Source organism: Protomyctophum bolini (assembly GCF_963924005.1).
Source record: "Protomyctophum bolini genome assembly, chromosome: 10".
In the NCBI taxonomy this organism is placed as follows: Eukaryota; Metazoa; Chordata; class Actinopteri; order Myctophiformes; family Myctophidae; genus Protomyctophum; species Protomyctophum bolini.
The window spans coordinates 2,332,586-2,357,667 of NC_137871.1; the positions used below are offsets into that span (position 1 = coordinate 2,332,586).

Sequence of the window (25,082 nt, forward strand, 5' to 3'; positions counted from 1 at the left end):
ACTGAAGCCAGTGATGATTGGGGGAAGACAAGTGGACGTGGCCACACTGGAGAAAAACCTTTCCAATGTCACCATTGTGACAAGAGTTTCAGATCTTCAAATAACCTGAAGACACACCAGCGCATCCACACTGGAGAAAAACCTTTTCATTGTAAACATTGTGACAAGAGTTACACTCAGTCAGGTGATCTGAAGAGACACCAGCATATCCACACTGGAGAAAAACCTTTCCACTGTCACCATTGTGACAAGAGTTTCATTGTATCACATCACCTGAAAAGACACCAAAGTATCCACACTGGAGAAAAGCCTTTTCAGTGTAAACACTGTGACAAGAGTTTCACTCAGTCAAGTAATCTGAAGGAGCACCATCTTATCCACACTGGAGAAAAACCCTTTAGTTGTAAAAAATGTGACAAGAGTTTCACTCGTTCAAAGTATCTGAAAAAGCACCATCTTGTCCACACTGGAGAAAAACGTTTTCAGTGTAAATATTGTGACAAGAGTTTCAATGTTCCAAGTAATCTGAAGATACACCAGCGTCTCCACACTGGAGAAAAACCTTTTCAGTGTAAACATTGTGACAAGAGTTTCAATCAGTAAAGTAATCTGAACAGACACCAGCGTATCCACACTAGAAAAAATACTTTTTCAGTGTAAACATTGTGACAAGAGTTTCAGTCAGTCAGGTGATCTGAAGACACACCAGCGTGTCCACACTGGAGTAAAACCTTTTCAGTGTAAACATTGTGACAAGAGTTTCAGCCAGTCATGTCATCTGAAGACACACGAGCGTATCCACACTGGAGAAAAACCTTTTCAGTGTAAATATTGTGACAAGAGTTTCAGTCGGTCAAGAATTCTGAAGACACACCAGCGTATCCACACTGGAGACAAAACTTTTCAACTGTAAACATTGTGACAAGAGTTTCACTCAGTCAAATTATCTCAAGACACACCAGCATGTCCACACTAGGCATTGAGCTTGATAACCGATACCCGACAAAATCTGATAACAAGCTTATTGAGTACCCGTTATCAATAAGCTTTGTGCTTATCAAGCCTGTTATGGAGCATAGCGGCCCATGACATCATGTTTATAATTTAGGCATTTAGCATTTATCCACAGGGATTTAAATTAAGCAACATTAAACAATCAAGACAGGAGGTGATCAATAAATAAATGTAATCATCCACGCCTGGAACAAACACTCTGAAAATAACGAATTAACTGATCTATAGCTGCTAGAACATGTTTGATATTGGGCTCTATAAGGCTGATCGATAAACTGCTCATTATCAATACAAAATGAACGAGCTACATCCCTAGTCCACACCGGTGAGAAACCTTTTCAGTGTAAACATTGTGACAAGAGTTTCTGGCATTCAAGTAATCTGAACAGACCCCAGTGGGGTCATCCCTATTTCCCCCAGGTTCTACAGTATGTTACCTATAGGGTTTAGGGTTAGCGTTAGGTTTCTGGTTTAAGGACTTCAGTGTTGTATTGTATGTATAAATACAGAAAAATAATGTTTGTTTTTGCCATCAGTTGTTGAAGTGTCTGAGCAATTATGTTTTAGTTTATTTTATACCAGTGTTCATATTTAGTTGACTAGACTAGATAGTTTAACAGTGATAGTTTAACAGTGACACAAGTTTCAGTCAGTTAAATACAGAGATTGTCTGGTTGTCAAGTTCTACGTCTACTACCGTATTACAGCAGTAAAGAAAAATATCTAGATATTTTACTACAATCTAGATGTTCTTGCCACACAGTTGCACAAGTTGAACTTTCACTACTTTTACTTTTAATTGTTTTTGTTTTTGTTGCCACTGACAAATGTGACAAAGGTCCTTTTACTACAATCTAGATCAGGGGTGCCCACATGTTTTTGAATTGAGAGCTACTACAGTACTTCTATAGAAACGTGAGTTAGAATAAAAATAACAAATACAAATTAAAATACAGCCTAAACTTTGACCCGGTCTTTGAGCACTGTTGGGAATTACATTTGTAAAGGTTTGTAAAGTGTTCAATGTTTACAACAGAGAGCAGCGGGCGACAGCCAGGCAAATTTTCCGGAAGTGCATTATTTGTCTGTTGAGTTCCTGAAAATGGACAGTTGATATTGCCCTACGTTATTATGTCCAATACATCTTGCTATTTTGAACTGAGGAGACTCATTCTTGAATCATGTAAAAAAAAAAGAGACTTTTTATTCATGGTAAAAGGATCTACATACAAACATCATTCAGTGCACTTAGTGTGCAACAAGATTATCATATTATAAAGAGAAGGTCAAGTATCAAAATCCAGTAAAATGCAGTGAACATACAGTATGCATGTATAGTATAATTATGCTCTTTCCTCAAAGCATCCAGTGTCCTAGTGAGTTCCCTGCTGTCCTCCTGTGAGACAGCCTCAGGTACTGTTTACACGAGGATGGTGTTCATAAAAAACGGCAAAATAAAGTATCCTTTGCTGCTGTCATTTAGACGAGAACCGTGTTCTCAGGAGGTGAAAACGCAACGAAGTGAAACCACCTCCCAGAGTGGAAATCTTTGAGAACGCCGTTTCCTATGGTCTCCATATAAACAGGCAAAACGGTGGATCTGCAAAACTTGTGACATCATGGCTTACGTCAGCTCTGGTCGGCTCGCCCCGTGTCCTACGTTTTTACAAGGTGTCATAGGCATGCGTCAGTTGCTAGGGGAAACGAACAACAACAACCATGTCGGATAGTCCGGTTTGCTGGAGGTGTGATGAGGACCACGGTACACTTATTATTCATGTATTGTTTGATTGTTGTTTATTGTATTAGTATACATATAATAATGCGTGTTTGGTCGTGTAAACAAATTTAACTTTTAATTTGATTTATTTTTATTCGTTTATCTTGTCTTATCCTTGTTTTATATTCTGTTTCTGTGTTCATACATTATGTCCATGAATACGTATTCTGTTGTTGTTGTTGCTTGTGTTTGTATTTTATGTTTTCTGTTTTCTGTGTTTGTGAAAAAAATCTATAAATAAAGCAGGATCAAAAAAACAAAAAAACAACCATGTCGGACCTTCGAGTCACGCGTCCATTACTATTGAACTGCCAGGAGCTAAATGTTGATTTGTACAGAATCCTCACGGATGATATATTGCTCACCGCAGAAGGCGAATGATTTACATTAATGAAATAATGAATGCACCACGTCGGCGTAGGGGAACCAGGGGACGTCTCTGGACGAGACCAGGGAGGACAAGCCAGTTTTGGGACAATTTTGAAAATGGTGTTGACGACCGTGCTTGGAAAGACAATTTCTGTATGTCCAAATAATCACTTGTCGCCCTGAGTGAAGAACTTCGTCCTTTAATCGAGGGTGAAATTACCAACATGAGAGCACCCGTTGGAGTGCTGAAAAAGGTAGCTCTCACATTATATTATTTAAGTGACGAGAGACGGCTACTAAAACCTGCTAATGCCTTCGGCATATCACGCCCGAAGCAGCTTGTGGATGAGGAGGAGGCCATACCCATCTTTCTCTTGGGGGACCCTGCCTACCCCCTTCTGCCATATCTCATGAAAGAGTACTCTAACGGTGGCTCTACAGTGGTAACCAACCTTTTCAAGCCCAAGAGCCCATTTTATTCCCAATTGTAAGCCAAGATCTACCACTAAAACGTGTTAGAAAAAACACTTGTTTTTTTGCTATTTCTGACAGGCTCAATGCATGTGCACACATCCACACAAAGACTAAAGCTTAAATTAGAATAAATACTTATAGTAAGTTATATTATCAATGTCAAATAATATTAAGACAAATGTATTAGAAATAAAAAATATTAGGACAAAAATACAAATAAATGTCTTTGTTGAGTTATTTTTAAATAAAACAAAATGCAAAGGACATGCATTGCTTTTACAGCACAATATTTTGTTTCTCATTTCAATGAATATTCACATTGGCAGATGTTCAAATGACATAGGCATAACATGACCATATATTTGCACAGATATGCTGACATACTCTCAGGGTCAGCCCAACTTTAATGCTGCTGTGACTGCACTTTATCTGCAAGAGTTTTGAAATCTGGTTCATATTTAGTGATTGCCAGTCTGAGGGTCTCTTTTAGATGTGAGTCAGTCATACGAGTTCATGATAGCGCCCCCGACACGTTGAATACTAAACTTATTTGTAAAGTTCTGTGAGTGGACGACCCAATTAAGCATTACACTTGTTTACAACAGGGTCCACATTGTTCAATTCATCAAAACATATAGAGACATACAAATAGACACTTCTATGTAGTTAAAGAACAGAACAGGAATTCATCATATATAAGTAAAAAGAACAGAACAAGAATTCATCATATATAAGCAAAAAGGGAAAAGATACATACAGTGAGGGGAAAAGGGGGGGGGGGGGGTGGGGGAGGATTCATATTTTACAGAGGCCAGTTTCGAATTGCAGCCATCCGTAGGTGCCCTTTGAGAGCGGTTTTGAAGGAGTCAAGGGAGTCTTAATGACTGTTGGTAGGGCGTTCCACATTTTGGTGGCATAGGAGCGAAAATAATTTAGTCCCTTGTTTGTGCCGAATCTGGGTTGTACATGGTTTGTTGCACTACCTCTGGTGTTGTGGGTGTGGACTTCGTTTACATTAAGGCAATACATAATACATCATACAATACAATTACCGGTACTTAAAATGAAAAACAAACAAGAAAAAAGCAAACAAAAACATACAGTAGGCCTACATACATAAATACAGTATAATAAAATAAAATAAGGGCACTTAGAATGGTAACAACAACAGAGTCCTTATGGCCACAAGATCAAACAGCTGCAGAGAATACAATTAGACCTTTTCAGTTTCCACCATTAAATAAAATAAATCATTAACCGTAATATATTGGATAAACTGTCCCCATATCATATCAAACATCTTCTGTTTATTCTTCAAAGTATAAGAGGAAGACACAATGATAACTCCCAACCATGAGCAATACTGGGTTTACACACACACACACACACACACACACACACACACACACACACACACAATAAAACCCTTTGAATTGAATTGTGTGTGACAGCGTTCTTTGAAATAAAATAATGTACAATTAAAATTCAGTTAAAATTGTTTTTTTATTTCGAAACCAAGAAATAAGTAGCTTAATTACAACATCAATTATCCTACAGTGCAACAAAAATAAGAATATATTAAGGTGGAGACAAAAGTTGAGTTGAAAATGAAAAATACAATACTGTTAGTATAGCCTATACAAAACCAAAAAAATGCAAGCTATAATAATAATATATTAATTGTATAGTAAATCAAATAAACAAGAAATTAAATGTGGAAAAAAGGAATTAAAAAAAAGGAATTAAGACTGTGCGTTAACACTACTGACATGATTGATTGATTTGATTGAAGTATTTACTAACAGTTTGCAGAATTACAGTACATTCCAAGCACCCCTTCAATTGGGTAAAAAGAGGAAATTGGATGGGTAGGCCTATACTGTTGTGGACAAAATACCCCAGCCACTCGACCCCCACCTGTTAGTTAGCATTCCAAGTACCCCGCGATTGCATTCGAGGCAACGCCCCGGGGGGGGGGGTCTTTAATGTTGCATCCTATTCATACTGGCGTTTGACAAAAGACACTTATTAGCACCCCACTCGACCCCTATACATCAGTTAGCACCCTACCAAGTAGCCTACCCACCCCGAGGGGCATTCGAGGGCGTGCGCGCACACACACACACACACACACACACACGCACCCCCCTTCTCTCTCTCCCCCCTCCCCTCCCGTGTCGGACTATTGTTCCGTCTAACCTAACACCCGTCTAACCTAAGGGTGACCTGTCTAACCGGGGTGCGCACGCTTTTCCGACACCCCAAAAATCCGACAGGCAATAGTCCGACATGTGTCGGACCATTGTCACCCCTTCTGGCTTTTTACTCCAATGGTTAGACATGTACATTACCCGACAGAAGTTCTAGCAATATTCCGAAAATCATAGGTTAGACGGGACAATAGTCCGACACGGGAAACATGCAGTAGCCAGCTAGATAAAGCGAAAATAGCTGATCCGCAAGCTCAACTTGCAGCGTGTGTTCCAGTTTCAACTTCATTGAGCGTGGCCACCGCCGCGGTGTGTGTGTGTGTGTGTGTGTGTGTGTGTGTGTGTGTGTGTGTGTGTGATCTTCGAGAGTAGTGCATTACATTGTATTTCGATTTGAATTAAATAATGATGAATTGATGTAGGCCTACTGTTGCTTGTGTGTGTGTGTGTGTTTTAGACAATAGACCACTTATAGCATTTGATTTAACTATGAAAGAAATAAAGACAATTTAACTATGAAAGAAATAAAGACTATTTAACTATATGAAAGAAATAAAGACGATGAAGGATATTGTCAAGGGGTTGGCAAATGGCAATGATTGACACACTAGTCGAGAATCGAGATGATTATGGAAGTTTCGGATGAAATGTAGGATAATGTTTCACTGATGATAGGCCATATAAAATACCCCTCTGAATGAAAATTTAAATCTAGTAGGCCTACAGTCTCCTTAATAAACAAAAATGAACCAATTTAGGCTTAATCTTTATTCTGTGTGTAACCTGTTTGTAACACACACACTGCCAGATTGCAACATGTCAGTCTAGCATTTTTTAATCAGCACAAAACCCGTCTGTGACGAAACATTATTTTCCCCGATGTAAATCTTCAGAAAGCAGCCAGCAGCGCTGATTTGCGGTGTTGCCAGTTCTGCTTATTATAAGCGACTTAGGGCTAGTTTTCCTGTATAGCTTAATATTCATAGTTGCCTGTTGCTTTATAGTTTGGGCTTTTTTTAAGTGTAGTTGCTTATTTTGGGTTGCTTTCATGATTCTTTATAGAAATAGTTGATGTAATAGGGCTCAAGTAGTGAAACTGGTTGCTTCTTTTGGATTGGTTTTCATATAGACCTGGTCGCTTATTTCACTCACAGTCTGGCTATTTGGCAACACGGAGCTTCTCACTAAAAACAAAAAACCATAGGCTACTATTGATTATAATAATTGAGAGTTGATATTGAGAATACGGTATTAAAATGGTATCCCCCCAAAAATGCATGGAGACCTGTAGAAACATATTATTGAACAATCAAAATTTGTATCATAAATAAACAGCTATTTAACACTTACATTAAGCAAAGAAAATCACATAGGCTAATTCCAATATGAACACAAAATTATTTTTAATAACAAACAGGCCAAGAACCATGCAACATTTCACACAAAAAAACAAAGACAATGTCTTGTCTAAAATCACTCAGGTTTAAGCGAAATAGCCTTTTAATAAATAAAAACAAAGACACATGTGTCGTATCACTCTGGATGAAATAAAACAAAGACACATTGTGTCGTTAATCACTCTGGATGAAATAAAACAAAGACACATTGTGTCGTATCACTCTGGATGAAATAAAACAAAGACACATTGTGTCGTATCACTCTGGATGAAATAAAACCAAGACACATTGTGTCGTATCACTCTGGATGAAATAAAACAAAGACACATTGTGTCGTATCACTCTGGATGAAATAAAACAAAGACACATTGTGTCGTTAATCACTCTGGATGAAATAAAACAAAGACACATTGTGTCGTATCACTCTGGATGAAATAAAACAAAGACACATTGTGTCGTATCACTCTGGATGAAATAAAACAAAGACACATTGTGTCGTATCACTCTGGATGAAATAAAACCAAGACACATTGTGTCGTATCACTCTGGATTAAGAGCTTCTGCTAAATACCTATAGTACAATCTACTTCAGGTGTAGCCTACATTTGAAAGAATATTTTTAAATAATAATTTATTATTATTATTATATTATCTAATATATGTAACGGTTGTGTACCCGTCCCGTCATGCAAGACACACACAGAGACAGCTGGGTTGGATGTTGAGTGGTTCTTTACTGATGTAGCTGCAAATGAGTGGTTCATAACATAGAACAAGATAGGTTAGCTCCTCCACTGGTATTGACGTCACAGCAGAGAGCTAGTCAGACTGTGTATACTGTATAGTACAGAACATCTTATAATAACACTTTACATTATACATTAAATGCATTCAGATGTCTTTTACAATAGTATTCCTTTTAACATGTGATCGTATAGTGGTTTTAGACATTAACACTTTAGAATGAATTCAAATACAATATGTTTTTATAATAAAAACATACTGTAATACTTGCTTTTAACCTACAACATCCTTTTTATATTGAAATGAAATAGAAAATGCATTAATACATGACGGTAGCGAAAATGAAATAATAATCTGCATAACAACACCCTCTGGTGGTACACAGTAAACACAGTCGGCACCACTTTTGGGCGCGATCATACTAAAATGGCGTCCGCGGTCAACAACAATACATTATATGAACTTGTAAACGTCTCTGACTTAATACAGAACATAGTCAAGGTGCAACAACATTTACCTGCAAATGAGTGGTTCATAACATAGAACAAGATAGGTTAGCTCCTCCACTGGTATTGACGTCTATAGGAAGATAACAATGTATTCAGTATCAAAATAAATAGTGTAACCAACGTGAGCAACAAACACAAACTGAAAATACACTGGGGTAGCATCTCCAATGCTGTTACATGACTGTGTATCATGCAACAAATCTCACGTTAGCTTTTTAGTGTACTTTATAATACTTTCACAGAGCAGCTCCGGACAATACACACTTACCACAGCAGAGAGCTAGTCAGACTGTGGGGAACTTCCGTTTCCGGTCACCTTTATAGACTACCAGTAGGGGGCGCTAAACAACCACTCACGCAGGAGGATAAACTATACAGATATCTTAGCAGGAATTTCACTACAATAACCAGAGTATTTCTTATACCCGTTACATACACCCCTCTGAAATTCTGCTAAATATAGGAAGTGCAACTCTTGAGACGAAAAAAAAACAAAACCAAAAAGTGCGTATACTGAGTGCATCACTAGGAACAAATGTTTATATGTCAGTTAAAAACTCTCCCCAAAGGAGTATGTAAAGAAAGAAGGCGTTTAAACTCCTAACTAAACACAGACTCAAAGATGCCAATTACACCTCTGAATTGTAAACACTGTTCCTGTAGCTTCAAGTGTACCAACTAAACACTTCTGTGGTTAATACTAACATAACCCTGTTACTCAAACTGAAAACGCATGTGTAAAGAACTGAACTAGGGAACTAACTGATACTGTGGACACAGAATCTTCATCTACTGCTTGGTTATTCATCTCACAGACTAGACGATTGGGGGGCCTGATGGACCTACGATCCCTGAGAACACGACGGCTAGGCCTTGTGTAAACTTCCTGAGGTAGGGAGCCTGGAACGCAAGTGTCTGAACTACCTGGAATGGCTGTCTCAGGGGCGTCGTTGTCTGGGGATTCAATGTCCGGGGGATTGTCAACAGGAGGGGCTAAGTCTGTGGGGACATCGTCAGGAGAGGACATGTCTGAACGGACAGTGTTGGAAGGGGCCACGTCCGTGCCTGCGGGCAACATGTCTTCAGGGCAGTGTGGTGGGTCTTCCACACTGTCGACTGTCGAGTGGGCAACACCTTGGTCAGGGGCTGAGTGACTGGCCTGACTGGATGTGTCGACTGTGAGAGAGTCAGACTGGGAAACATCAGATCCCTGGTCAAGTGAGTCTTCATCCTCTTCTGAATGGACTCCATCACTATCGGCCTGCATCAGCCAGTTGACTGTACGTACATCACTGTCTTCCATCACATCAGGTACTTCAGGGCATAGATCACTTCCATGTGCAGCAACATCACTTCCTGAGTGTGCAGATCCAAGGTCCTCATCTCTCTCACAGGGCAAGAAGCTAACAGAGAGTAACAGATTCCTGTGGACGACTCTCTCTCTGCCTGTCAGGGTATCCTTGACTCTGTAGACATTGATATCAGGCTTGACTGACATGACCTCATATGGAGTTGACTCCCACTTGTCTGCAACCTTGCGCTTCCCTGGCACACCTCTGTTGGCAATCAGCACTCTGTCTCCAACGACGAGGGGCGAGCCCTTGACTCTGCGGTTGTACAGGTTGGCGTGGCGAGTCTGTTCCCTCAGACTGTTCTTCTGCACAATCTGAGCAGCCTCACGTAGATCTTTCTTCAGGTGGGACACAAAGTCTGAGTGACTGACAACAGTGTCATTGGTGAGGGCATGCTGAAACATGACGTCGACAGGGAGACGAGGGATCCTTCCAAACACAAGATAGAATGGTGCAAACCCTGTTGTCTCATGCTCTGTGCAGTTGTAGCAGAAGGTGAGCAGCTGCAGCATTTGTGGCCACCTTGCTTTGGGCTGAGGGGGAAGGGATCTGATCATACCTCCCAGTGTCCTGTTAAATCGCTCTGTGACACCATTTCCCATGGGGTGATACGGAGTCGTATGGGATTTCTGTACCCCGGCCATCTCTAGAAGCTCCTTAATCAGCTTGCTCTCAAAGTTGGCTCCTTGGTCAGAATGGAGACGACGAGGAAAACCATAAATGAGAAAGAAGTCATTCCAGAGACGACGAGCGACTTGCTTGGCAGTCTGATTCCTGCACGGGAAGGCGTGTGCCATTTTGGAGAAATGATCAGTCACAACTAGAACATCGACAGACTTGTTCCCTTGCTCAGCGGACCAAAAGTCTATGCAGACTAACTCCATAGGCTCAGAGGTGACTATGTTCTTGAGTGGCGCACGGCTGTGCGGCTCAGGCGTCTTCCCTACTATGCAGCGCTGACAAGAGCGAACATAGTTCACAACGTCACGTTCCATGCCATTCCAGAAGAACCTTTGCCTCACCAGAGACAAGGTACGGTGCTGGCCTTGGTGACCCGCTGTGTCATGGAGACCATGGAGGACTTTCTGTTTCAATGAGTCAGGCACTATGAACTGGAAGATCTTCTTGTTCATGTGGGGATCTTTCTTTGTCTTGTACAGCATGCCATTCTGTATGGTGAGTCTACTCCAATGCTTCAGCAACTTAATCACACTTTGTGACTCAACAGCTCTCTCACGCTTGGTAGGTCTCTTGTGTCTCTGTACATAGTACATGGCTCTGCTTATCGTGCTGTCAGCCTCCTGCTGAGTGACAAGCTGGCTCTGTGGGAGTGCAGTGGACTGGTCTTCCTTCTGCAGAAGATTGGGGCTAGCACCGGTTCCCATCACATGACTCACACCTCCGGTGGACTGAGCATTGAGAATGGCAGCGACGTCCTCTGAAGTGACCGAGCCTCTCGTGAACGGTGGAACTGCCTCTTGTACAGGCTCGTTCGATGCTTCACCACTGTCGTCCACAACAGCCTGACAGTTGTTGGACACTCTGAAGACGTCTTGTACGAGTCTGTCGTTCACACCGTTGACCTGGTCCAACAGCGAGGCATAATGCTCGTTCACAAGGCGATGACCCACACACGACTGGACAAACGGCTCACGGCTCAAGGCGTCGGCTACGATGTTCTTTGGGCCGGGGATGTACTTCAAGTCAAAGTCGTATGCAGCGAGCTTCGCCACCCATCGCTGTTCACACGCATCAAGTCTGGGTTTGGTCAGAATGTATGTCAAGGGGTTATTGTCAGTCCATATGGTGAAGTGTCTGCCTTTCAACCAATGGCTGAACTTGTCACACACTGCCCATTTCAAGGCAAGGAATTCAAGCCGGTGTGCAGGGTAGTTCAGCTGGGAGCGTGAGAGGGTTCTACTCGCAAAGGCGACTGGTCTGGCTACTTTCCCACCAGGCGGCAGTTGCGACAGGACAGCTCCAATCCCATCAAAGGACGCGTCGACGGCTAGAATGAACGGGGCATTGAAATCTGGGTGGGCTAGAGTGACACTTGTCATGAGGTCGTGTTTCAGCGTCTCAAAAGCGTTCTGACACGCGTCGGTCCAATCAGCAGGCGTCAGCTTCACATGACCTCCCTTCTTCACAGGTTTGCGACCTCTCTTGTGCTTGTGCTGAGCACCAGGTTCAACTGTGAGCTTGAACAGCGGTTTCGCCTTTGCAGAACATGCTTCGATGAAACTCTGATAGTACATCACCATGCCTAGATACGATCTGATTTTACTAGGGCAAGGTGTTCTCCCATCGGACTCCATGAGGTCGGTGGCTTGGACGTCATTTATGGCTCTCACTTTCCCAGGGTCTGTCCGAACACCATCTTCACTGATGACATGCCCAAGAAACTTCACAGTCCTTCTGAAGAAGAAGCACTTCTTGGGTGCGAGTTTAAGGTTGTGCTCTTTGAGGCGGGCAAACACCATCTGCAGGCGTCTGAGTGCAGCTTCCTCCGTAGGCGCAAAGACCATCAAATCATCTAGGTAGCACAATAGACTTGTGAAATTCTCATCACCAAATATGGACATCATCATCCTCATGAACGTGGCTGGACTGTTACATAGGCCTTGAGGGAGACGGTTGTATTCATGAAGTCCAAAGGGCGATGAGAATGCTGTATACTTCTTGTCGTCAGGGTGCATGGGGACATTATAAAAGCCTGATGTCAGGTCCATCGTGGAGAAGAAAGCGTTTCCACCGAGTGCGGCCAGAGCATCGGCTTGATGCGGCAGTGGGTAGGCATCCTTCACAGTTCTTGCGTTAAGCCATCTGAAGTCAGTGCAGACTCTGAGGTCTCCATTCGGTTTCCATACCAGAACGAGTGCAGATGCATACTCGCTTTTAGACTTCTGAATAATGCCTCTCTCTTCCATTTCATTCAGAGTCGTCCTCAGTTTCTCATACTGGCTCGGTGGTATGCGTCTGTAGGGTAGACGGAACGGCTTGTCGTCAACAAGGTGGATGCGATGCACAAACTCCTTGGCCTCTCCACAGTCCATCTTGTGTCGGGAGAAGATTGACTCGTACTGTTCGATGGTGTTAAGGAGCTTGTCTTTCCACTGCAGCGACACTTCACATGACTTCAGGTCAATGTCTTGCAGACCCAGAGCCTCCAGTGCACGCACCATGTCCTCTTCTGACCTCGGCTGCACGTCTTCGCTCTGCACACTCTGCACATTACACTTGACCTCGTCTGCTTTTGGCAGGTCTTCAACTGCAATACAGGGAGAAACATCTGCTATCTTGGCGTTCCTTCTCAGCACCACAGCTCGGTCTGTAGGGTTGATGATTTTAACAGGCACCCATCGATCTCCCCAAAGAGGAGTGACGACTCTCCCAACAAGGATCTGTTTGGGTCTGGCTTTAGACTGCGTTGGCTCAACGATCACTGTACTTCCTGCCGACATCACTGCTGACTCAGGTAACTTGCCCCAGACAAGGTGCTCACTCTGTGGTTTCAGTGTCACACAACTCTTGACTTTCACTGTCCCCACCTTATCCGGAATGCAATCACCTCTCCATCGCTCTGTGTTGGAAATAAGTGACAGGAATTGGCAGTGGTCATCAGTCTGACCATTGTTGGGCGAGGAAACCAGTTTCCAGTAGCCGTCAGTGCTCTTTAATTGGGTAAGAATGTGCTTGATGGCGTTGCTGCCAAGGATCATCTGTTCTGTCTGGCCTGGAACAACCATCGACGGAATGATCATTCTGCATCCGTAAACTGTGACATCAAGGTCATACATGTCTTTGGGGGAAACACGGTGTCCACCGCAGCCTATAATGACATAACCATTAGCTGTGTCTCCTGTCATGTCAGGGCATTGCTGTAGCAGGGACTCAACAGAGGACTCACTTATCGTGCAGGCCATCGATCCGCTGTCTAACAGTGCTTTGAGAGTGGGGCCATTCTTCACAGACACAGGCGTGTAGAACAGGCTGTCAGTCTCTGCTATTCTCTGGGATCCCTGAAAGATCAGTTTCTTGGACGGGGGCAATGTGCTGCTGTACAACTCATAGAGGGACTCTCTATCTTGCATGTCGGGTGTCTCATCATTGGTGGGAGGCCTACCGGGTTCATCTGCACTGTCCTCCCTTGTGTGCAGACTAGTCAGTTTCCCTGATGCTCCGGGACAGCCCTTCCTGCTGGACAGTCGTTGCGTGAATGGCCTGGAGCATGGCACTTGAAACAAAGTCTATTTTCTCTGCAATGAGAGAAAGCACTGTGATCGTCATTTTTGCAGATAATGCACGGCTTGTCAGTGAAACCGTCAATCCTGTCGGCACTGTCTGTAGGACGTCTGGGTGGAGCTCGCCTCCTCACTTGTGACTGGTCAGATGCTCCACGCAGCAGAACCTTCTCCAACATAGACATCACGTCTGCTAGGGGGACATACTGTGGGCTCTGTGCTTGAGGTGGCTCCTGACTGCTGTGGGTAGGGACTGGGCTATGGCTCACCTCTGCTCTGTGCACGGCAATGTCCACCTTCTTCACAGGATGCACTGGGGAAGTTGCTTTGCAGCCCATTTCAGCGTGATATTCGTTCAGCACCTCCAGGACTTCACACGCTGACCACCTGTCGATGGTTTTGGATCTGAAAGTCAGGGCTAGGTCTTTACAGGGACAGTTCCTAATAAACATGCGAGTCACCTCCACTTCAGGGTTGTCAAGTGTTTTGCCCTGCTCTCTCAGGCAGTCAGTGGCGAGGTCAGCTGCTCTGTTTAGTCTCAGCCAGTAGTCATAGGGGTCTTCCTGGTCTTTGGGCAAAGTCGAGTAAAAGTCAGCTAAAGGGACAGCAGAGTACCTAGTAGAACTAAAGTGCTTTCTGAGGAGAACATAAATCATGTCAGGGTGAGCAGTAATGTCAATGTTGCTATTTCTAATACCAAACCTAACTACATCCTTAGCCTTTCCCCTCAAATGCATAAGAATTTCCTCAGCCTGCTCTGCAACCCTAACATTGCTCTTCTTTATGAATGTTCTCATCTGATCTTCCCAATCATGCACTGTGACTGAGCCTGACTCATTGTCTATAAAACAAGGCGGTTCCTTAACCTTTCTCTGTGTGACAACCTGGACCTGAGATAAATCTGACACATGACTGGACTGACTCAATGTGCTCGCTACATGTTGCGTGGCTGTAGAACTGGGAGCCACTGTGTTGTGAGGCTGTATGCGTGACATGATGCTGTCACCTAGCTGACGTCCTATCTCCTGGATAACAGTCCTCATCTGGTCATTTACACACTCAGAACTGGCACTAGTAGGATGTGGTGTAGATGTGACCTGAGGTGTAGGTGTGCTGGTGTAATGGTCAGCTGCATCACGGACCCTGACACTAGAAACTGCCTCTAATGAGGGCATAACACCACCTGGAGTAGGACTATCAACAGAAAAAGGAATGGGGGCACGTATACCCCTGCCTCTACCAACACTAATGGGTGTGCCAAACCGAAAGTGGTTACTCGGAGTAGACATTGTTCAAAATGGTTTGACACAATTATGGATATTCAAAATCCAATACAGTATTCCACCATAGAATGTGAAATCATCAATGGAAAAATGGTAAATAAATAAAAATGACAAAAACAAATCAGTGGCTTATGTGACACGTCACTGGTGTGGGACATAAAGTCCTCTGTGTCACTGTGACACACTGTACAGTGTACAGTAATACTTTTCACTGCAATGCTACCGTGTCAACTGTGAACCCACAAATACTGTGAACTGATGTCTTCATGAAGCAGCAGACAGGACGGTCACCGGTTCGCTGGACTTGATTGAAGTCACGGGTCACGGCACCAATGTAACGGTTGTGTACCCGTCCCGTCATGCAAGACACACACAGAGACAGCTGGGTTGGATGTTGAGTGGTTCTTTACTGATGTAGCTGCAAATGAGTGGTTCATAACATAGAACAAGATAGGTTAGCTCCTCCACTGGTATTGACGTCACAGCAGAGAGCTAGTCAGACTGTGTATACTGTATAGTACAGAACATCTTATAATAACACTTTACATTATACATTAAATGCATTCAGATGTCTTTTACAATAGTATTCCTTTTAACATGTGATCGTATAGTGGTTTTAGACATTAACACTTTAGAATGAATTCAAATACAATATGTTTTTATAATAAAAACATACTGTAATACTTGCTTTTAACCTACAACATCCTTTTTATATTGAAATGAAATAGAAAATGCATTAATACATGACGGTAGCGAAAATGAAATAATAATCTGCATAACAACACCCTCTGGTGGTACACAGTAAACACAGTCGGCACCACTTTTGGGCGCGATCATACTAAAATGGCGTCCGCGGTCAACAACAATACATTATATGAACTTGTAAACGTCTCTGACTTAATACAGAACATAGTCAAGGTGCAACAACATTTACCTGCAAATGAGTGGTTCATAACATAGAACAAGATAGGTTAGCTCCTCCACTGGTATTGACGTCTATAGGAAGATAACAATGTATTCAGTATCAAAATAAATAGTGTAACCAACGTGAGCAACAAACACAAACTGAAAATACACTGGGGTAGCATCTCCAATGCTGTTACATGACTGTGTATCATGCAACAAATCTCACGTTAGCTTTTTAGTGTACTTTATAATACTTTCACAGAGCAGCTCCGGACAATACACACTTACCACAGCAGAGAGCTAGTCAGACTGTGGGGAACTTCCGTTTCCGGTCACCTTTATAGACTACCAGTAGGGGGCGCTAAACAACCACTCACGCAGGAGGATAAACTATACAGATATCTTAGCAGGAATTTCACTACAATAACCAGAGTATTTCTTATACCCGTTACATATATATATATATATATATCGTCGCTGTCCGATGAAAAACACGTATGTCCATTTTTTATGATTTTCACTTTTTTCTATAGTTGGAATATAGCCGTTCTGCTCTCTCTACTGGTCTCGGCTGATGTGTTAATGGCCAATGAAAAGGTGTTTTATTTAACAATCTATTTAACACGCATCACCATTGGATGTTCAACCTGTCCATCACATCGCGTATGTAAGGGGAGTGGAGATACGCTGAAACAAAAATCCCCATTGGACGTGGGACCTGTCCATCACATCGCGTATCCAAAGGGGTGTGGAGATACGCTGAAACAATCATTCCCATTGGATGTTCAACCTGTCCATCACAACGCACGTATTGGGAGAAAAACAACCGCGGGAGAAAAAGAGGCGAAACTTTTCACAGAGACGGGACAGCATACTTTTACGGACACGGAATTTGACATTATTACAAGGTAAAGTACCACCAAAAGTGTTTTTTGACAACTGTATGTTAGGTTATGCTAACGAATGTGTTCACGATTGTCCTAGACTTCATGTGAATTGTTATTTGTGTTAAACATAGCCACGTTTGGGACCTCAACCCCTCTATTTTAGCTCTGGAGCTAATGGACACGCTGTAATCTACTTTTCAGTATTATATTTCACATCGATGATGTATTCAATGGAGGAGCTGTGTGCCGTAGTTAACGTCAAGTGTGTCAGGGGCAGACATGATAAAGCAGAGGCTGCAGAGAGCAGTGAAAGCAGCGAGGAAGGTTTGTGGAATTACAAAACAACGTGTGTGTGTGTGTGTGCGTGTGTGTGTGTGTGTCGGCTGGGAAAAATTAGAACCATGTCAACGACGTGTGTGTGAGTAGAGGTCTAGTTATTAATTAGTATTCAGTGTAATGTTAACATGTTTTTTATTTATCCCCCCCCCCAAGATGATCAGGTTGATACCAGCTGTTCTGGTGGGTGCCAACTTATTAATTAATTTGGAAATAAAAATCATGAATGACAACAAATAGCTGATTTATTCAGTGTACTAATATTTTAAACTATCTTTCCAAGAAGATGCACTTGTATGTGACCAAGTGGATTCTGAAGGTGCTGGGTCTGCTGTTAAATCTGTAAATGAAGGTAGGTGGTGTGTTTTTGCCCATTACAATGTACATAGACCCACAAAATAGACCCACACAATGTACATAGACCTATTTCAACCTATCTTCATAGGTCTTCACTAATGATCATGATAAAATGGCATTTTTTTAAACAAATGGACATGTATCTGCTGTATATCATCACAATAATGTCAACCACATGAGATCAACCACATTTATTTTCTTCAGAAGCGACTATGGAGGACTCATCAATTGGGGAGATGGAAGGTTTGACACACACACACACACACACACACACACACACACACACGGGGCTAACCACATTTATTTTCTTGTTTTTCTTCAGAAGCAGCTGTGGAGGAATCATCAATTGGGGACGGGGAGATAGAAGGTTTGACACACACACACACACACACACACACACACACACACACACACAGGGCTATAGTCATGGCTGGGGGGGTTCAGTGTTTCCTAGCTGACCGGTGCAAAGACTCACCAAGTAAGGTTTGTGGTAAAATGAGGATTAAGAGCAATTGCATTCATTGTACATTGTGTTCCTCTTTATTTTTTGTTTTATCAGATGTGCTTGATTCATCATGGACACTTCAACTAGAGCTGGATAATTCTCCTGGTGCTGATGAATCCATAGGTATTATTATTATTTATTTAGAGCCTTATTCTGTACACACACACACGCACACATGATGCACAATACATCATGTGATGTTGCAATATTGTGAACGCAAAGCAATGCATGATTAGAGAGAGGGAACATTTGACACTGGAGAGCAGTGGAGTTGAGGATGACCACCACTCAAGTGGGGACAAAGGTTTGTGGAACACTAGCCTTAAGTCAGCCAGAGCAAAGAGTGCACAATCCAGTGACACTGAATTACAGGTGTGTGTGAACATTGCATTCAGTTTGTCTGTCTTTCTTTCCCAGATCCACTGCTTTCTTCTGGTGCTGCTGAATCAGGCTATGAAGGTATTATTAGCCTTTATGTAAAATGACAGAGGTGATGTGAATGCTGCATGTTAGCTAGTTGGAATTTTGTCTCTCACAGACAAACATACATGACAAGAGGGAGAGAGAGAGACCCTCACTCACACTTGAATATTTATTTTCTGTTCAGGAGAAGGAGTTGAGCATCACTCGAATGTGGAGGATGAAGACGGAGTTGAGGATGACTTCTCAAGTGGGGGAGAAGAAGGTTTGTGGAACACTAGGCTTAAGTCAGCCAGAGCAAGAAATGCAAAATGCTGGCAACACTGAATTATGTCAACGTTGCAGTTTTTGTTCCTCTTTCTTTCCCAGATCCACTTGATCGAACCTGGACACCTGAACTTGACCATAATGGTGATTCTTCAGGTGAATCTGAATCTGGAAATGAAGGTATTATCATTATTATTATGGACACATTGATGCACATGTTTGTAATGTGGTATTGTGCATGTTGGCTATTTAATGCTTCGTTCAACTACACATCCATAAATGCACACGAGGGGCTCCACACACATACAGAGAGAGGGAGAGAGACTCACACACTTAACAATTTTTTTGTAACCATATTTAGGAGTTGAGATGGAAGAGGACTCCTCATGTGGTGATGCTGGTCTGGGGAGGAAGAGGAGAAATCCAGACAACTGGAAGAGCAACATCCAGAAGAAGAGGAGAATGAGTGGCAAGTCATATCTTGGGAGGAAGAATCGAGAGTCTGTGTTAAAGGAGGAAAGAAAATTGGGTGTGTCATGCCAGTCTGCAGCCTGTCACAAGTCCACTAAACTGCACTGCAGGGAAGTAGAGGAGTCGAAGCGAGAAGAGATCTTCAAGTACTTCTGGGAGGAATTAGACTGGCGTGAGAGGAAGATTTATGTTAAGTCATTGGTAGAGGTGAGCAGTGTAAAGCGACGGAGGACAGAATCAGAGAACTCCAGGAGGTCGGCAACCATTTTCTATCACCTTGTAGTAGATGGTAGAAGACTCCGAGTGTGCCAGCGCATGTTCCTGTCAACCCTAGGCTTGAAGCAGTGGTCTCTTTTGAAGTGGATAGGAAGAAGAGGGAAAAGTCCTACAAAGGAAGATAAGAAGAAGAAGAGGGTGACTGTAAGGAGAGAGGAGGTGGAGTTCTTGAAGACCTTCCTTTTGGACCTTCCAAAAGTTCCCTCACACTACTGTAGGGCCTCATCCTCTAAGATGTACCTGGAACCTGTGTTCAAGTCCATCAATCACCTCCATGCAGAGTATACTCATTCCAGTGCAGAGAATGGCATCCAGGCTCTGTCAAGGCAAGTGTTCACCAGAATGTTTAAGGACTTAAATCTGTCTCTTTTTCACCCAAAGAAAGACCAGTGCGATACTTGCTGTGCATTCAAAGCTGGGAACATTGACGCTGCCGCATGGAAGGAGCACTGCACCAAAAAGGACACTGCACGAGCCATGAAGCAGAAGGACAAAGAAGAGGCAGGTGAGAAGACCTTGGTGACATGCATGGATCTACAGGGGCTCCTGCTCTGCCCCAAGCTACAAGCCTCATCCCTCTATTTCAAGACCAAGCTCTGTGTCCATAACTTCACCGTTTATGACATGACTTCACATGATGCATCAAATTACTTATGGCACGAGGGTGAAGCTGGTATCTCTGCCAACGAGTTTGCTTCATGCATCGTGCACTTTCTCAAAGAACATCCCTCGTATGAAGAGTACATCCTGTGGAGTGATGGATGTGGCTACCAGAATCGAAACATGCTCCTGAGCAATGCCCTCCTCAAGTTTGCAACTGAGACACAGAAGATGGTGACACAGAAGTTCCTAGAAAGAGGTCACACACAGATGGAGTGCGACTCTGTGCATAGTGTGATTGAGAGAAGACTGAGGAACAGAGACATCAGCGTTCCGGCTGAGTATGCTGTTGCCATCCGGGAAGCTCGCTCCAATCCCACACCGTACCATGTGAAGTATGTGGACCACACATTCTTCACAAACTTCAGCTCTGTGAACCTCTGCAAATCCATCCGCCCGGGAAAGGTCGCTGGGGATCCCACCGTGCATGACCTCCGAGCAATCAGGTATTTGAATACTGACATACGTACATAGCTGTGGAAACCATAACAATAAACATTATTCAAAGATACAGTGTAATAAAAACTATAGTGAATGGAGATTAATCGGCAAACACATCGTTATCGGCCGTTTCAGCACATCCCTAAATTTAAAAAATAATCATTAAAACTTGACTTTTCTCCCTTGTCTCTGTCCCTCTCTTCATGACTTCTGTTCATCCTAGGTACAACATGGATGGCAGTATGGAGTACAAGATCAACCACTCAGATGCCTGGAAGCCCTACGAGTCCCCATCCCTGAGGAAGAAGAGCAACGTCACCACAGTGGCCCCGCTGTACACTTCGAGGCGCATCATCAAGGCACTAAAGTTCAAACACCTGCAAGAAATGAAGCTGGTGTTGCCCAAAGATTTCCACGGCTTCTACGACGCCCTCCGCCATGAGCAGTCGGAGGAGTGATGACCACCACCTACCACCATTCCACTGGGTTCTCATGTTCCTCCCGTTGCGTTATTAACCCATTTAAGCCTGACGTCGAAATTTAAAAAAATCATCTAAATTCTGACAGTTTCTGTATTCGGTATTTATTATTTCTGTAATCTGCTATTTTTCAATAGCTAAATTATATCGATGTTTAAAACACCAAAAGGGGTTCCTGCCCAAAATGGGTTAAAATGTTCGTGTCTGTGTGGTGTTACCGTTTGTATTTATCTATTCAGTATTTATTTATTTATTCATGCATTGACTTATCTATTCAGCATTTATTTATTTATTCATGCATTGACTTAGTTATTTATTTGCAGTTGACTTGTAATAACTTATAAAATAAATGATATGCCTAAATGTTAAGGCTTAACAATTCTGGGCAATTTTGACTGGAGTAATAGAGTTCACTCACATACATGTATTCCTAATGTGGACGACACTGTCTGCACAAATTTGTGACGTTAGGCTATTGTACATTATTATTGAAACATTAATGCTAATTTAGTTTGGGTATAGTATCAGCTGGTTTAAATAGTAGGCTAAACAAGATTAGGCATTGATTTATTTGCAAGATTTCCAATAATACAGGCAGTACAGTCAAAGGTTATGCTATTGGTATTTAAAGCCTATAGAGCTTGTTTCCACTGTAATCTGTTAATCAATCCCAAAAAATAGTTAAAACACTTTATCCTAGATTGTTTTGGTAAAAAGGTTGGTTTCTATAGTGCATTTTAACTTTCATGGGTGCTAGGAATTCAGAAGCATAGCTTTAGATGTTTTTTGATGATTTTTAACCAATATGAGCTGATAAAAAAGCTGAAAGTTGTTGTTGCATGTCAATGGTTAGTCGAGCAGTTCTGATTGGCTGCCTCGTCTCCAGCCATGTTGCCTCAGAATTCTTTAGGGTCACTAATTTGAGCATAACAGCGGAGCTCAGCTAAAAAGTGGCATAACGTCAGCAGACCCACAGATAATGCAGCTGGTAATTAATTGATTGAATTAATTTGGGCTTGTTTTGTTGATTGCTACTGGTAAAATAATCGGTCCCAAGAAGATGTCATCAAGGCAACGACTGAGATGATCTATTGACAGCCTGGTGACACAAGGTAAACTAACAACCGACTGCAATATACCTCGTCATGTCGGAGTTTCTGTTGCATGGCAACTATTATGACAACAGGTAAAAGTTACGACAGTCGATTGACGGCACCGGCATGCTGTTACTTTTATCTTGTTTGCCAGGGTTAAAAACATTACTCTATGGTTAAAAACGTAAGATTCAAGTCCCAAGATGTGTTTATATGGCAACATGACAGATATAGCCTTGCTTTCATGTGATATTTATCAGAGGGAACTCAGAAGTACGACGTAGGGAAACAAGGATCAGCTCATTGACGTGCGTGTGCCATCTGAGTTGACCATAAAAACAGAACAGTTTTGCGTATCTCCACGTATCTCACAAGAAAACCCTGTAAGTCCATTGAAAACCTTAAACTGTTGACTGATGGTTTTGTACAGTTATATTCTTATTTGTGGTGCTAAATGTGTTTAACAACAGTGTTTTATAGGTTTATTTCCAGTTAGTTTCTGAGAAAAACTGTTTTTACATGCTCCTGAAAACCTATGTTTTTGGAGATAAGTGTTTTTCATCGGACAGCGACGATATAATATTAATATTTTACAAAGTATTAACTATACAGTTCTCTATAGATATAGGGTAGGTCTATAGATTTTTAGGGTTAATTAGTAGGACCCGATTTTTAATTTCATTCAGTGAAACATACATTTCATCCAGGGCGTACCCATTTTGACCCGTCCATATTAATAACAAAGTGTGTCAATCATTTCCAACCCCTTGACGATATCCTTCATCGTCTTCATTTCTTTCATAGTTAAATCAAGTGCTATTAGTGCTAATGGTCTATTGTCTAAAAAACACACACACACACACACACACACACACACACAAGCACACACAAGCAACAGTAGGCCTAGACTACATCTATATTCATCATTTATTTCAAATCAAAATACAATGTAATGCACCTGCACTGTCGGGTGGTCATACAACTCGTCTCGAAGTTCGCACGCATGCGACACGACACCCACCCACACACACACACACACACACCGTGAGAGAGAGCGCGACAGAGAGATAGAGATTGAGAGAGAGTCAGAGAGAGAGCACAGTAGGGGAATTCTCAGACAAATAAAGGATACAGAAAAATAAAATATACAGATTCGGACGTCTCTCTAGCTCTCTCTCTCTCACTCAAAGCATCGCGGGTTAGGCAAACAGTTGAGCTTGCAGACCAGCTATTTTCGCTATTTGCGAATCTCTCCCTCTCTCTCTCTCTCAAGCGCAGTGTGCCTTTCTGACATAACAGTAGAAACGGCGTTGCGCTGTCTGTCTGTCTTCCGTGTCGGGGTATTGGCTTGTCTGATCTATGATTTTCGGACCATTGCTAAAACCTTTGTCGGGGTAATGTTATTTCGGATTGTTGGAGTGAAAAGGGTTAGGAATTTTCTTTGGTCGGAATATTGGATTGTCGGAAGAATAACGTGTCGGAATATTGGCTGTCGGACTATTGGTTGTCGGACTCCTGGTATGTCGGAAAAAATACCTGTACCCGTCTAACCTACGGTTTGTCGGACTATTGCCGGAACTTCTGTCTGTCTGATGTCGTGTCGAACTGTTGGAGTAAAAACACGGTATTTCAGACAATAGTCCGAAACTGTCGGACCATTGTCCTGTCGGCTAAAAGGGTGTCGGAAAAAAGACCGCCTCCCGCTGCAACCGGGCCGCCCCCCTGAACGAAACCAAATGGACCCTTACAGCTCAGACACCCTAGCATTAGCATGTTAGCATATTAGCATGTTGACATTAGTATGTTAGCATTAGCATGTTAGCATGTTAGCATGTAGCATTAGCATGTTAGCATGTTAGCATTAGCATGTTAGCATTATCATGTTAGCATGTTAGCATTAGCATGTTAGCATTAGCATGATAGCATGTTAGCGTTAGCATGTTAGCATTAAAATGTTAGCATGTTAGCATTATAATGTTGGTGGCAACGTAATGCGCAATAAACTTAGACAAAATACCCCATTGAAAGTCAATGGGGAGACCTGGCTCACATGTAACCAAATGAGGGTTAGGGTTAGCCCATTAGCACAGTAGCTATCAGAGGCTGCAGCATTGATTGGTTGATTGAAATATTTATTAACAGTTTGCAGAATTACAGTACATTTCAAGCACAAACTCAATACAAAGACTGTTAACTGTGAGTGGACGACCCAATTAAGCCTTACACTTGTTTACAACAGGGTCCACATTGTTCAATTCATCAGCTGCTGCTGTCATGAATAACAGTATTTAGCGCAAGTTTCTGTCCCAGAAGGACACATTGGCCCCAGAAGCCAGAAGGATATGCGTGTCTTGTTTAAAATCAGGTTGTATTATGAGTTGTGGGCTGGCTATATTTTATTTAATATTCATTCATTCATTCTACAGTGTCACACAAAAGTAGCAAAAACATATTTGAGAGAATGTGAATGTCGTTAAGTGTATCTGTGTGTCGTATAAATATTTAAATATGTAACCAATAGTTTGGTTAAAATATTAACAAGAGTTTGTGACTAAATAATAACTACATTGGATCCACTGGTGTGCAGGTTTGTGTACCTGGTCCAGGTTT

At 42.3% G+C, this 25,082-nt stretch overlaps 1 protein-coding gene across 1 annotated transcript; it reads left to right on the forward strand.

Moving 5' to 3' along the window:
• The first annotated feature begins 18,625 nt into the window (after nt 1–18,625).
• Nucleotides 18,626–21,435, forward strand: LOC308322485 (uncharacterized protein). Its single transcript, XM_080773762.1, has 6 exons — nt 18,626–18,668; nt 18,782–18,823; nt 18,972–19,049; nt 19,154–19,231; nt 19,413–20,904; nt 21,123–21,435. Exons 5-6 carry the CDS (start codon nt 19,421–19,423, stop codon nt 21,355–21,357), a joined length of 1,719 nt encoding a protein of 572 aa, XP_080629888.1. The 5' UTR covers nt 18,626–18,668; nt 18,782–18,823; nt 18,972–19,049; nt 19,154–19,231; nt 19,413–19,420; the 3' UTR covers nt 21,358–21,435.
• Nucleotides 21,436–25,082: the final 3,647 nt, after the last annotated feature.